At 50.6% G+C, this 14,086-nt stretch overlaps 1 protein-coding gene across 2 annotated transcripts in view; it reads left to right on the forward strand.

Moving 5' to 3' along the window:
- Positions 1 to 14,086, forward strand: part of TMCC2 (transmembrane and coiled-coil domain family 2) — a 35,319-nt gene that overhangs the window by 4,512 nt on the left and 16,721 nt on the right. For both annotated transcript variants that reach the window (XM_019649709.1, XM_019649710.1), the window contains exon 2: positions 7,143 to 7,697. In XM_019649709.1, the coding sequence (XP_019505254.1) occupies positions 7,143 to 7,697 (555 nt within the window). The remainder of the gene's footprint in view (positions 1 to 7,142; positions 7,698 to 14,086) is intronic.

Genomic DNA, 14,086 nt, shown 5'->3' on the forward strand with positions numbered 1-14,086 from the left:
CCCCACCCCACCCCCCGCCAGGAATGGCCCGTGTACCTTCAGCACTCCTGTAGAGAGCCCGCTGGAGAAGGAAGGATCGTGGGCCAACAGGCACTGAACACCTTCAGTGGGAAAGGCACTGTTTTAAACTGTAATATGACATGCATATAAAAGTATCTGAAAAGGTATGTCCACTTTAAATAACTGTAGCAAAACAGATGCCTCATCTCCCTCCTACCCAAGTCAGGAAAGAGAACATTAGCATTCCCAAGAAGCCCCTGCCTGTTTTTCACTTCTTTTGTTTGTTTTACTTTTTTTTTTTTTAAAGGCCCAGGGTTTTGATAAAATTTATGAGTCTCAGTTTCTCCACTTTTTCAGTGGAGAAGACAAGCTATTCGTAGGAATGTGAATGGGATGGAGTATGTGTGCTCTGGGGCTCGAGGGGAGGCTCTGATGGTAGAGTGGCTCTACGTGGCCTGGTTGCACTGTGAGGCTCCTGGTTCTACTTTAGAAGTGATATGTTCAGGCTTGAAGATTTCTGCACTCGGGTGGGAGCTGGACCCCGGGACAGGTTTCATCAGGTGAGGCAGTACTGAGGTAGACCTAAGAACAAGGAAATGCAAAATTAGCTCTGGCAACAGGCACTGCCTTCGCCTCCAGGTGAGCTCCCAGTCAAACATGATGAAATACTTGCAAGAAGGTAATCCACTGAAGGACACATGAGTTTAAGGGTACTTAAAGCATCATGCGATGGAATCAGAAGCACATGGGGTTCATCAGAAAGATGTCTTGAGAGAGGTGGACATAGAGCAAGATATTAAAGAAAGGGTAGAACGTTAATGACTAAACAAGAGGAGTGGGGCTTTCCAAATGGGGGAAGTGAAATGGCAAGTGCCAGGTTCTTGGTAGGGCTAGTGTCCTTTTTGACTGGGATGGTCATGGTTCTCCCAGCCCTGTAAATAGTCAGGGACAGTGGAGGATGTGAGAATGCTGAGGTCACCTGTTTTTATCCCACCTGCACCTAACATGTGGCGGGCAGGAGTCCTGAGGCCTGGGATTGCCCACTCTCACCCCTCTGCCTTCAGTAATATTCAGAGAAGCCTTGGGCGTGGTGGGCTCGGGAGGAACTGGTGACCGACGGGAAAGCATGTGGCAAAGGACGCTCTCTGTTCTCCTGCCACACACTGGGTTCTAGATGAATTCCCAGCTGCCTAGTTCTAGCAGGAACTGTCCTACAGACTCAGCATTTACAGAATGTCCTCTTTGTGTATCTAATTGTGGTTTTTTTGTCTAATTGTGTTTTAACTGCTAATCCCATTAACAAGAATCTCTCCCTCAACAAGGTATTGAAACATCTGGTAGGACCTGAGTTTGGGGTTGAAGTTTAAAAGTGTGGGTATCAGGCTGGGAAAAAGCTTAGCTGGCTTCTCAGTGGAGGCTAACTCAAAACTCATCTATTTTCACCTCTTCTCTAAGAAATGGCATAGACTAGGAGGGTCATTCTTACAACGAGGCTGACTGGACATGGTCCACCTTTATCAGCCAAACACTTAAGCCTCTCTCCATGTTAAGAAGTTAGAACAAAGCTGTTGAGGCATAGCAGATATATTTTGTGATGGCATGAGAAAAACAATATTTGACTTTTCAAACCAAGCGGTTAAAGGCTTTCTTATTCCAGCCAAGTTAACTGAGTGATGTCCAGCCTGGAAAACAAAGCTCGTTGTAAGTACATGAGCCCTGGCTAAGCCATGTGTGGATACAGTAAACACATTTAGACTCCTGGGTCTGTGTTCGTCTTCCTCCAAGCCAGCTCAATCTTGGCAGTTACTAGGACGATAGACTGAGATGAGGGTTTAAAATGACGCAGGAGGGGCCTGGGTTATACAGAAGAAAAAGCTGCTTGACTGAGCATTTAAAATCTTTGGAAAAGCAGTTGTCTAAGGATTAAATCATCTTTTAAAGATGGTTTTGTAGACTTTTATAGACTTGGATAGTTTCCACTCAGGAAATAAATAGGCATAATTAAGTAGCAATCTCCATGTTTGTGTTGAGGTCTCTGCTAGGTAATATTAATATTAAGGACACAAAGATATCGGTGATACAGATATATATATATATATATATATGCCCTGCCCTCTATTCACTCAGATTCTCATTGAGGATTCTGTCTATAGGCTGGTAAAAAGTTGAATGACAGTTTGAGAGAGCACGAGAAGCCATGTCACGAGGCAGTGCACGATTAATTGCAGATAATGAGCTCTCTGGAGTTCAGAGCAGGGTGTGAACTCACTACAGACTGGGATGGTCAGAGAGGGCTCTATGGAGGGGGAAGCAGAGAGAGGGCACCATGCAGGTAACTTGAATCACCATCTTCTATGTTGGCGTTTGTTGAGTCTGTTCTGCCCAAAGACCTGGTAGATGAGGTCACCTGTCCCGATTTGCATTGGCTCCAGCCAGAGTTCTGTAAGCGAGTCAAGAAACGAGGAATTAAAATAAAATTGGGAATGGGGAAACAATTTGCCCCTGGTTTGAGGTCAGCTGTTATGCTGGAGAAGAAATGATTTTTTTTTATGCTGGATAAAAAAATTCTTTATCACTGTGTTTCTAATAGAAACCCCAAACAGGCCTGAGCAGCTGTTCACTCTTCCTGTGGCCCTCAGTGCCAAACCTGGGGTGATGGTTGCTGTCCTGCACTAACCCCAAGCTCCCCAACCAAAGCTTCTGAAGGGCAGTTAGAGACTTCCGCAATCTACTTTGTATCCCAAGAGTAGGACTCTGTGGGTTTTTACAGCGATTCGCTCTCTAATGCTGGCCCTGTTTCCATAGAGACCCTATAAATAGAGGAACGTTGGCGACCTAGGCTTGCTAAAGCTCAGGCTCACGGTGACCCAGTCACCCCACTGAACCCTCACAGCCAAACCGTTGAGGGAGGGGCAGAGGGAGTTTCAAGCCCAGGTGGGAGGAAGGGACAAGCAGTCAGGTGCCAGCTAGGATAATTAGCTGTAGGTTAGTGTGACTTTTTAAGATCCTTTCAGCTTTTCTGGGAGTTGTTAAGATTCCCAGATTCCTAAGGGACCTGTCGGAATTAGGAGCCACATTGGCTATTTTTAATCAGGTGGTGGCAAGGACTCTGTACCCTGAAGCATTTCACTTTTGGCCTCATGCAGCTGTGTTTACACATTTCAGAGCAAACTTCCTCTTTGGGGGACCCACAGCTAGGGAGGAAAACGGACGAAGCCTCACTGTTCGGCCTTCTCAGGAAGGATCTTTCAGAAAACATCGAGTCCACCCTTTCTTCCTGAGAGGATGATGGCCCCCAAAGAAGACGGAGTCCTTCCTGCCCTTAGAGCTAGTACCAGGGGAGGAGACAGCAGCCTTCTCTCATTGACCGCCCCATGTCTGGACACCTGACGCTGGAAACTCTCTTCTGGCCCACATCTGGCCTCTGGGCAGTTCTGGGGGGCAGCCCTTGCTCGTTCTTTTGAACCAGGAGAGCTTTGTTTGTGTCCAACCTCTAACTCCGAAACATCTCAGCTCTCTTTTCTGAATACATGGCTTCATTTGGCCACCAAAATGGTTTCTAGCAGCTGGGGAAAAGCAAAAGTCAGTGTGGAAAAGCAAGTGACATTTAGTAGCTGGAACCTGTTAGTCAGAGCAGGTGGTGCTTTCTGCTGCGTTGGTGGCTAAGTTCCCTCAAGCTAGTCACCATGGTTTTCCTCATTTCCAAAACTTGTGGCTGGCTATGTGGATGTGCTGAGTTGTTTTTTTATTTTTTTTTCTTTAAACACTTACCATGCTATGTGAAAACTCCTTAACCATCTCCTCCCTGACACCCACATGCAGAAGGAGCCCAACCCATGTCACCCTGTTTTCTTGCCTTGCACCTTGTAAGGGAGGAAAACCCCTTGCGTTTGGAGCACCATCTCCCCATTATTCTTTCCTTCGTGCCTACCACAGACTTGAGCAGACTCCTCAGTGCTGCTGGGCAGAGGTCCTGCTTTCCTTCACCTGCAGAATGGAGGGAGATGGGACATCAAGGCCACCGCGGCTAAAGGTCTTGCCCAGGTCCTACATGTGACATGAGCAGATCCATCACTACAGTTCAGGGGACTGAACTCCCTCAGCCCAGGCATTTCTGTTTTGTTTTGATGCTGCCTTTGATACTGTCCTGGGACACAGGTAAATACCGTATCTACTGTACTGTTGGAATCGGTGTGTGAGCCAGTAAAGGTCAATTAGACTAGAAGCTGGAGGTTCGTCTGTGTGACTTGGATGAGCCAATTAACTATGCTGGCCTCAGTTCCTTCATCTGCAAAATGGAAACACTGCTACTGTATCTGTCACACCCGACTTCCTGAGGGTAGGCTAGCGTTAGGCTGGAATGACAGCATAAATTGGAAAGCACTTAGAAAAATGTTGTTGTATAATATTAAAAATAAATTACCCAAGGATTTTAGGATACATGGCACTATGACAAACAGTGGTGGCTGCTGTCCACAGCACCTCTCCCCTTTTCCTGGGGCTGAAGGAGAGGAAATGCCTCAGGGCTCTAGGACCACTGATGAGGTCTGTTGAAGGGAACTCTTTACCTGAGTGAATATAGGAGAGTGGCCTCAGTGTTGGTGAAGCTAGTTTAGGAGTGACGGGGAGAGGAGAAAGAGACCTGGAATAGAATGCTAGCAAGATAGTTTGTAATACGTAATGTGACCGTTTGGCAGAAGCAGCTGGACCAATGCCAGAGCCAGCTGGCCCCATCCACAATGCCTGGAGGGAGGTCTGGTACCAGCTTTGGCCTGAGGAGGAGAGAGGTATCTTGGCTCCTCTCTGGTCTGATGCCTCGAATCTGGCCCTTGCCAGTCCATGGCGGAGTGTGCCCCCCAGTTTGGTCTGCCTTGGATGTCTTGGTTCTACCCAGAGTAGACTCAGGTGGTCTTGCCTCAGGCAAGCCCTGAGGTGTTGGTGGCTCTTGGGGGAAAAGCTGGCACCGTGTAGCCTAATGTCCCTAGGGCTGCCCGAGAATTAAATTCTTGAGAAGGAAGGGTGGTAGCCTTAATTTCCTCATCTAAAAATGGAATTGTTACTGCTGTTGCTTTTGTTAGTTTCTGGAAACTAACTATCAAGTGAGATGATATAGGAGAAAAAGCACGTTGACAACGATAAACAGTTCACGGTGAGTTGTGATGATATAACTTATCTGGTCTGTAAAATGGGTGATACAAGGGCCCCGCCCGCTTTGAGGATTGTGGGGAGACTCAAGTGAGGTGAAATATGAAAATCCTTGACATCCAGACTTAAGTGCAGCAGTCTCCACAAACAACACAAACAAGTATAAAGTAACAGTGGGATCAGCTAAGAAGATCTAAAGATGGTGTTTTCTTGGTTTCTACATGGTTTAAGTTTTCTGCTGTGTAAGTTTTGTTTCTAGAAAAAAAGAAAATCTAGTTAAGTATAATTCTTTGGAATGTTTTTTTTTTTTTTAAATGATGTAGGCCGCCTCATGCTATTAGGAGCTGTTCCTCACAGATGAAGCCCCGCTGTGGCTCATGGAGCCCCAAGTGGCTGGGTTCTGAGTTCCTGTTTAGGAGTTCAGAGTGTGGGTTCTCAGCTGGTACTCCAAGTGCCAGCCCTCCTCCCATTGGCTCCGAAGCTCGGCCGAGGGCTCGGCCTGCTCAGATAAGTCAGCTCCCCGCCAGAAGCAGCTGTCTGGTATTACACCACACGTTGTCTCGCCCTGGCTGGGTGGCCCAGCTGCCTCTGTCTGAGCAGCCCTGCCTGGGGAGCAGGTGGGCCATCTCAGCAGCAGAGTTAACAGGGCAGCCTGGGGCCAGGGCCTCCTTGGTTTGTTCCCGTCTGAGGGCAAAGGCACTCATTTGGACAGCTGGTTCTGATGTGTATGCTCAAGAAGTGGCCACATGACTGACTGTACTAAAGGCATGCCCACAGAAGTGAAGTTTATTTATTTATTTATTACATTTACCAATTTTTTATAAAGGATACAGATGAACAGCCAGATGAAGAGGTGCATAGGGTGGGGTCTGGAGGGGTCCCAAGTGCAGGTGCTTCCGTCCCAAAGGAACTGCAGTGTCCCCCCCCCCCCCCGGCCTCTGGATGTGTTTATTGACCTGGAAGCCCCAGTGAAGTTCATTTTATTGCCAACTATGTCAGCAATGAGATTGGCTCCAAAAAGCAGAAAATTGTACTACAGTTGCATAGACGAAGCTATATTGATTTCATGCAGCAAGAATCCCAAGATAGGCATTCACAACTGGATTGGTGGCTCTGTAGGGCCATCAATTTCCCAGGCCTGTCCCTTGGGGCTCTACTGTGCGCGCGCGCGTGTGCGTGTGTGTGTGAGTGTGTGTGTGTGTGTTTAGGCCTTCATCGTTATGCCAGTCATCTTGTGGTAAGATGGCTGTTGCATCTCCAGGCATTACCTCCACATTCCAGACAGGAAGAAGTAGGAAGGGCCAGGACCTTTATCAGGAAAGCAAAAGTCTTCCTACAAATTCTTAACCTTGCTTTTCTTTGGCCCAAACTGTGTCACGTGACCACTCCTAGCTGCAAAGGAGTTGGATGAAGCAAGAATTTTTAGCAAGGTGCATTAAGGCCAGGCAGTTTGGTTGTTAAGAAAGAAAGGGGAAAAGATATTGGGTAGGCAATTAGCAGTGTCTGCTACAACAGTATAGCCTGAGTGTATGACCCTGATGTTTCCAGAGTGTCACAATGAGGTCTCTTTGGAAATGAATGACTGGTAGTCTAGAAAAGCCAGTGCAGCTCGAAGGAGGACCTGCCTTATAAGGAGGGAGGGACTAGGGACAGGGGGAAAATTAGTCCGGAGGCTACAACCTCAGGAGCCAAGTGAGCCCCAGACTAGCCACAAGGCTCTCGTGACCAGTCACCCTGAACCCATGTATGGATTGAGAGTGTCCTATGGGGCATCACCGGGGTGCATTTTTTTGGAATGAAAGGAGTGGGTCTGGGTTGCCACCTTTCGGCAAAGTGTGACCTTTTAGGTGTGACCAGCCATTTATAGGGATCTTTCAGATTCAGACAACTGTGATACCTACACTGATCTCCCAAGAACAGACTCCTCACATCTATCCCCACCAACTGGGCATTCGGGAGTTTTCCACTCATAGGGTTCTTCGTGTCTCCCCCTTAAGAAAATCCAGCAGCTCTCAGAGGGCTCCATGTTCGGCCACGGCCTGAAGCACCTGTTCCACAGCCGGCGCCGGTCGCGGGAGAGGGAGCACCAGGCGTCTCAGGATTCCCAGCAGCAGCAGCAGCAGCAGCAACAGCAGCAGCAACAGCAGCAGCAGCAGGGTGTGTCCGACCATGACTCCCCAGACGAGAAGGAGCGTTCCCCTGAAATGCACCGTGTCTCCTACGCCATGTCCCTGCACGATCTGCCTGCCCGGCCCACCGCCTTCAACCGCGTGCTGCAGCAGATCCGCTCCCGGCCCTCCATCAAGCGGGGTGCCAGCCTGCACAGCAGCAGTGGGGGCAGCAGCCGGCGCACCAAGAGCAGCTCCCTGGAGCCCCAGCGCGGCAGCCCCCACCTGCTGCGCAAGGCCCCCCAGGACAGCAGCCTGGCCGCCATCTTGCACCAGCACCAGTGTCGGCCCCGCTCCTCTTCCACCACCGACACGGCCCTGCTGCTGGCCGATGGTAGCAACGTGTACCTCCTGGCCGAGGAGGCCGAGGGCATCGGGGACAAGGTGAGGCGGGGCAAGATGAGGGCCTTCCAGGTCGGGGGGCTACTCAGAGGCAAGCACCATCTGCTAGGGAGGTGCTTTGGACCTGGATCTACTGGGGGGAGGGGAGGGTGGTTCTCTGGGCCTGAGGAGCTGAGCTGGTATGGATGGATGAGTGGATAGCATAGGGTGATAAGGCTGTGATAGAGGCTGTGGGAGCTTCAGGGGAGAGGGGTGATTGAGCCAGGGAAGAACTGGGAGGAGGTGCAAGTGGAGGAAGGGTGTAGCATGTACAAAAGCAAGTAAGCTGGTGCTGGGGGCTACTAGGAGTTCACTGTGGTTGGGGTGTCAAGCAGTTTTCGGAACTGACAGTTAGACTGAGGCTGGATCACATAAGGCCTTGCCATGTTGAGTTGGGCGATATTGTGAAGCTATCAAAGAGTGTTCGCTAGGACGAGGTCCCCCTGGGTCTCAGTGTAGACAATACGCATAAATTGGGAAAGGGAATAGGAGTGGAGTCAAGGAAAGCATTTGAGGAGCCACTGTAGGAGTCTCGGCTGCAGCAGCAAGGATGGAAAGGAGACAGATTCAGAAGACCCTTGGCAGGTAGAACCAGTAGTACAAGGTGAGATGTGGATATGGAAGGCAAAGGAAGGGAAGGAGTAGAGGATGATTCCAGGGTTTAGGGGCAGGGCATTCTCTAGCTGGGAAAACATGGGAGCATGTTTGGGAGGAAAGTGATGAGTTCAGGTTTGGAGCCGTCCAACTACAGAGCCCCATCTGGCAGCGGGGTTCATGGGGTGATGTCTGGGCTGGGGCTAGTGCCCTGGGAGTCACGCCAAGCTTGAAGTCATGGGTATGGATGAGACCCCAGAAGGGCATGCATCAAGTGAGAAGGAGGCCAAGGACAGATCTGGCATATAAGGGACAGAGCAGCCGCATATGTAGGAGTAAACCTGGAGAGAGAGAGGACACCAAAGCGAAAGCAGAAAGGAGTTTGATGGAGGAGGAAGTATGCAATGGAGTGAAATGCTTCAGCGGGGACAGTCAGATCAGGATTTGGAAATGTACATAGGCAATATCAAGTGTGTTTGGGGGGGCGCCACTTGTAACCAGCAAGAAGCCAGTTTCAGTGCATTGAGGAGATGGTGGGAGGGGAGGCAGCATGTGTAGCTTGTCTGGGGAGGAGAAAGGATAGCAATAATGGGTCGGGGCAGTTTGGTTTTTGTTCATTTTTAAAAGATGGGCTGGAAGCGTTGCAGATTACATAAAGCCTAGTAGGCCAGGAAAAGGGCTTTTGACTTAGAAGGTTTTATACAGATGAGTGACACCTTTTAAGAAGATCACTCTGGCTGCTGCTGCATGGAGAATCGGCTGTGAGCTAGGGCGTGAGCATGGAGCTCAGCCAGGAAGCTGTGGGAATACGCCAGGGGTGAGATGATGGTGGCTTGCAGCAGGGTGGGAGTGGTGGAGGCGAGGGGAAGCGGCTGAATTCTGGATTTGCTTCATAGATTGAGCTACATCCATTTCTGACAGATGTGGGGCTTGATGAGGAGCAGGCAAAGATGGCACACAGGTTTCTGGCCTGGCAGCTGGAAAGAAGAAATTGCCATTAACTGAGTTGGGGCAAATGGAACAATTATTTGGCAAGGGCTTTGGGGGTAGAAATCAGAGCAGGTTTTGGACATGTTACATTTCAGATGGCTGTTAAACATCCACGTGGAAATGCCAAGTAAGCAGTCAGATGAATGAATCTGGAGTCGGGGAGAGATCCAGGCTGGAGGCATATGTTTGGGAGTTGTCAGTGTGTAGATAGATCGATTTAAAATGATGGCACTGGACCATTTGAAAGCATAGTTTCAACTGCGAAAGAGTCTTTTCCAAGAGGGAGATCTGGATGTATCACCAGAAGGGTAATGTGGCCTTATGGAGTAGAGACCCCGAGGGGCCCAGCAAAACTTTCACCCCAAGTGCAGTGTCTGCAGCAGCAGCCAAGCCCACCTCTTGCTGCTGAGTCTGAGTACATTTTAAAAATCAAATTAGAGCAATCCTGTCAAGTGAGGGTCTCTGGTGCTACAGCTACTTTACAAGGAGGGAGACCATGAACCTTGGAGTCTCTGCTGCCTGAGTATATAGAGTGAGTGGGCACTGGGCACCGTGGGAAGCTGGAAAGGGTTGTAGACGTTTGCTGACTGGGAACGCAGGGGCTGAGGAGCGCGGGGACAGGCACATCAGCTGGGGAGCTCCTCCCGAGACTTCTCCATGGGGCTCGTGCTTGATCTTCACGCTGCCCCCGAGATATCTGGACGGCAGGCAGGTTTTTTTCTTGCTGCCATTCAGGACCAGGCTGGGAGACTCTTTGGTAAGCTGATTGGGGGATGGTTCTCTAGGTTCAGGGTGGTGATGGGGCAAATGGTTGTTTCAATGACTGCTTTCTATCCTTATTTAGAACTTTTAGCTTTCCAATGCTGTCATGTGTACTGCCTAATGAATCTCAATAACATCCCTGTGAAGGTATCAGAGCAGGTGTTATGATCTCCATTTTACAGTTGGATAGACTGAGACCTAGAGGAATGGAGGCTTCTTGCCTGAGGGCACCCAGCCACCCAGCTAGTTCATGGCAGAGAAGAGACGAGATCCCATGTTTCTAGCATGTCCTCAAGATCAAACTGAGATCTGAAGTCACCAAAACCATTAGGGACCGTTTTATGCAAGATCCACAGGGAGCAGGTTTGCCTCAGCCCAAGGAGGGTGATTTGGTCTCTTGTTTGCCATTTCTCCTTCAGTCATATAGCTTTCCTGAACTGGAGCTGTTCCCCCAAGGATAGGCGTCGCCCTGGGGGGTCCTAAGGAGAGGGGATACTTCTGTGTCCCAGGAAAGGGGTCTTCTAGCCATCAGTAAACCCTGCTCTGTCAGCTGACTCCCCCAGACCCAGAGGCCATTGGTTGGTGTGAGAAGCTGTGGTGGTTCCACCCTGGTCTCTGGCATGAATAGAAAGTATTCTTCTCTCTCTAGTAAACACAGCCCCACATGCTCTCTGCAAGCTCCCTGGTGACTACTAGCATCTATTTTTAATTCATAAGCCTCCCCCACTACCCACACCCCTTGCCATTGTTTAGAATGCACCAGCTGGCTTTCGGACCAGAGAGGGCCCTGTCAGGGGTTGAGTTACCGAAACACCCTGGAGGCAGCTAAAGTTCCTCAGCTGTCCTGGAGAGGCTCACCCCACCCCCATCCTAAGAAAGCAGGGGACTTGGAGCCCTGAGGAGAGTAGGGTTGCAACCCAGGGACAAATAGGGGCCCACAGTCCAGCAGCAGCTCAGCCTTGGTGATGTAATCTGGAATTCATTTGTTCCCTCCAGACCCAGTTAGTTACCTTCAAGGTTGTGTCTTAAATGAGTTCCCTTTAAAACAAAAACAAGTTGTCGTCTCAGCCTCGCCATTCTGCTTTCTGTTACTTGTGTGACACTGTGCAAGGTAACAGCTACTCCGTCTTATATCTATAAAATGGAAAAAATTGTCATCATTTGTTGGTACACTGGAGCATTGGCAGGTGAATAGAGAAGGCAGATGACATGACGTCTGGGTTCTCCATTGGTGTATGGACTTAACCTCCGGGAAACCTGGGCTCTGGAGCCTGCAGCAGGAGCCACTGGTCATATGTGCAGTGGCAGTGGACTTGGGCTGCCGGGTTCCTCAACAAATGTGTCCCCACCCTTTATTTATTTATTGTTTGCTTTGCTGAGCAGCAGTTCCTAGAAAATGGGTGCTCTCAGGAAAACTGAGGAACTCTTGTGTCTGTCCTGCCCTTACACCCTGCTCCCAGACTTTTAGGGAGCGAATTAACGGGTCAGAGGCTTGTATTCCTCTTCTCCCATTCCTGCCATGTCTGGCTTCGTCGTTGCTTCCCTGTCAGCCTTGTTCAAAACCGCTTCCCAACTGTCACCACATGCCTCTTGCCCCTTCTGGACTGTGCAGGGTGCACCCAGCTGGCAGGTCTGCGGAGAGGGGTAGCACAGGAGTGCTGGGTTTACAGCCAGCCCTACCGGGCTGGCCCCTGACCTCGCCCTAGCTGCCCCTTTCCCCTTCTGTGCAGTGTGGTTGGTCCCCTCTGAGGACAAGGAGCAGCATGGGGTGGGAGCCGGGAGCCCGCAGAGGGCATCTGGACAACCTTAGGAGATCAGCATGGAGGGGCTCAGTGGCAGGAGGACTTGTACTGACAGGCCAGCCTGCCGCCCTGGCTTTGAGGGCAGGCAGGATGGGGGAGAGGACCAGGTGCAGTGGGGCAAGGAGGAGAGGGTGGAGAGATGACGTCATGACTGGATGCTTCCTTGTGGCCTCATGGCGGGTGTTATCTCCAGGCCCCAGATGGGGAAACCAGTGGTGTTCAGCTCATCACCTAAACCAGAGCAGACTTTGGACAGCCTGTCCCGCATACACTGCTCCACCAGATTTATCCAGCAACAAGATTTCTCCTCTGCCCTGGCGTAAATAAGCACCCCTGTTTACTTCAAGGAGATGGCAAGTGAGGGGCCGCCCTTAACCCTAGGCTCTTGCCAAGAAGACAGATTTTGGCAGGCACCAGGGACCCTGGCTTATTTATGTCTGGGAGCCTGCTGGTTTAGAGGTGGGTGGGGCCAGCTCTGCTGAGAGGTTTTCAAACATGTCCCCGTGGCAGCTGGGGGAGGCCAGGCTGTCCATCTGTGAGGCCTGCTGATGTGTCTGAGCTTGTAGACCAGGTTACACGGGAGGCCTAAGGGACAGCGCTCTAGGGTCCAGCTGGGTCCCTCGGCCTGTCCACGCAGATGCATCCACCTTCAGAGCTGGGTGGTGATACTCCTGTGCATAGTCACTCGTGTACGTGCTCGGCGTCTGGCCCAGCCTGAACTCGCACCCAGTTGCTGGGCAGGATAGCTGCCTTCTGTTCCCCTCCTCCACCCGATCTCATCCCCCCTTCCCTTCTCTCTTCCTCTGCATTGAAAGGCTCCTTAGGCAGAACGAGAGTCAGAGGCAGCTAGCCCAGCGGCCTCAGAAGAGCCTGCAGAGGTTGTGCCCGTGATGCCAGCTGTTTGCCAGGCCGAGGCAGCTCTGTGATTTGCCATGAACCCTTGCTTCCTGTTCCAGCGATTAAAAACCCCTATTTTCCAGGAGCCTTCAGGCCCCACCACAGCAGTCTATCTTAGGGAGCCTCGCAAGTCGAGCAATATACAGCACAGAGAATACAGTCAATAATATTGTAATAACTTTGTATGGCAATTGATGGTTACTGCACTTACTGTGATGATGACTTTGTAAGTATATAAATGTTGAACCACTATGTTATACATCTGAGACTAATATGTGTATGTCAACTGGCCTTTAATTAAAAAGAAGGCCTACCTTTAGTCTGATTTGAATTCTGCAGTTTCAGGTGAAGCTTCTTCCCTTTTAGGGGTGTTGTCCAATCAGGAGAGGGGTCAAAAAATAAGGACTTTGCCCCTGACCTAAAGCTCTGACGCCAGAGGACATAAGCAGCAGCTTTCTCTTGGCTTTTAGAACAGGATCGTGGGCTCAGTTGGTTGCCTGAGCAGGCATCTGGCCTCCAGAATTAGCCTTTATTTATCTTTTCCCCACTGACATTATGACTTTCTTTCTAGATAGAAAGCTCCCAGTGCTCTCCAGATTAGCTCTGGCTTCAGAGAGTCCAGAATTCCCTGGGGTCCAGGGGGCAAAGTTAGATAACATCCAGGTTACCTCGCTGAGACCTGATGTCGTGTGTTCTCAACCTACTTGTCTCTGAGCTCAGGCCCAAACCCTGTGGGAGACCCCATGGCTCTGTGTAGCCGCTGGGGACTGAGATGATGCCAGCCCAGACACAGGGAGGAGACGCCAGTCAGGTCCCCAGCCTTCTCCCTCAGGGTCATCAGACTCAGTCTCGGCCTCTGCTGCCTCAGACACGCATGCCCCAGCGCTGCCGGAGAGGAAGGTGTGCTCCAGGTTCGGGTGTCAGCCCCCATGCCAGAGCCGATAACCGTCAGCGGCCGGAGGAGCTCTGTCGTCTGGTTCCAGACGGCAAGGAGCCGGTGCTGGTGATGTGGGCGTGGGTCATGGGAGCTGGCACAGGTCTCTCCAGCCACTGGGCACATTCCTCCCTCGATCCAGCGCATCCCTGAGATGCGAAATGTGACCCTGGTCCCCTCCGGTGCCAGATGAGGCAATGGAAATACAGTCTCATGAACCTGATCCCTGCTTCTGCCTCTTCTTTCTTTTCATAGGCACAGTTTGGGCTTTCTCTGTTTATACCCCTCGGGGCAGAGGACTCTGAGATAGAAGCAGTGATGAGTGCACACACCCTGTTGCATTCCTTCTAGGCTCCTCAGGAACCAAGGACTCCTCTGCCCTGCAATGGGGGGCTGGAGGCCATGAGCGAAGT

Source organism: Hipposideros armiger, unplaced genomic scaffold, assembly GCF_001890085.2.
Source record: "Hipposideros armiger isolate ML-2016 unplaced genomic scaffold, ASM189008v1 scaffold_134, whole genome shotgun sequence".
NCBI lineage: Eukaryota > Metazoa > Chordata > Mammalia > Chiroptera > Hipposideridae > Hipposideros > Hipposideros armiger.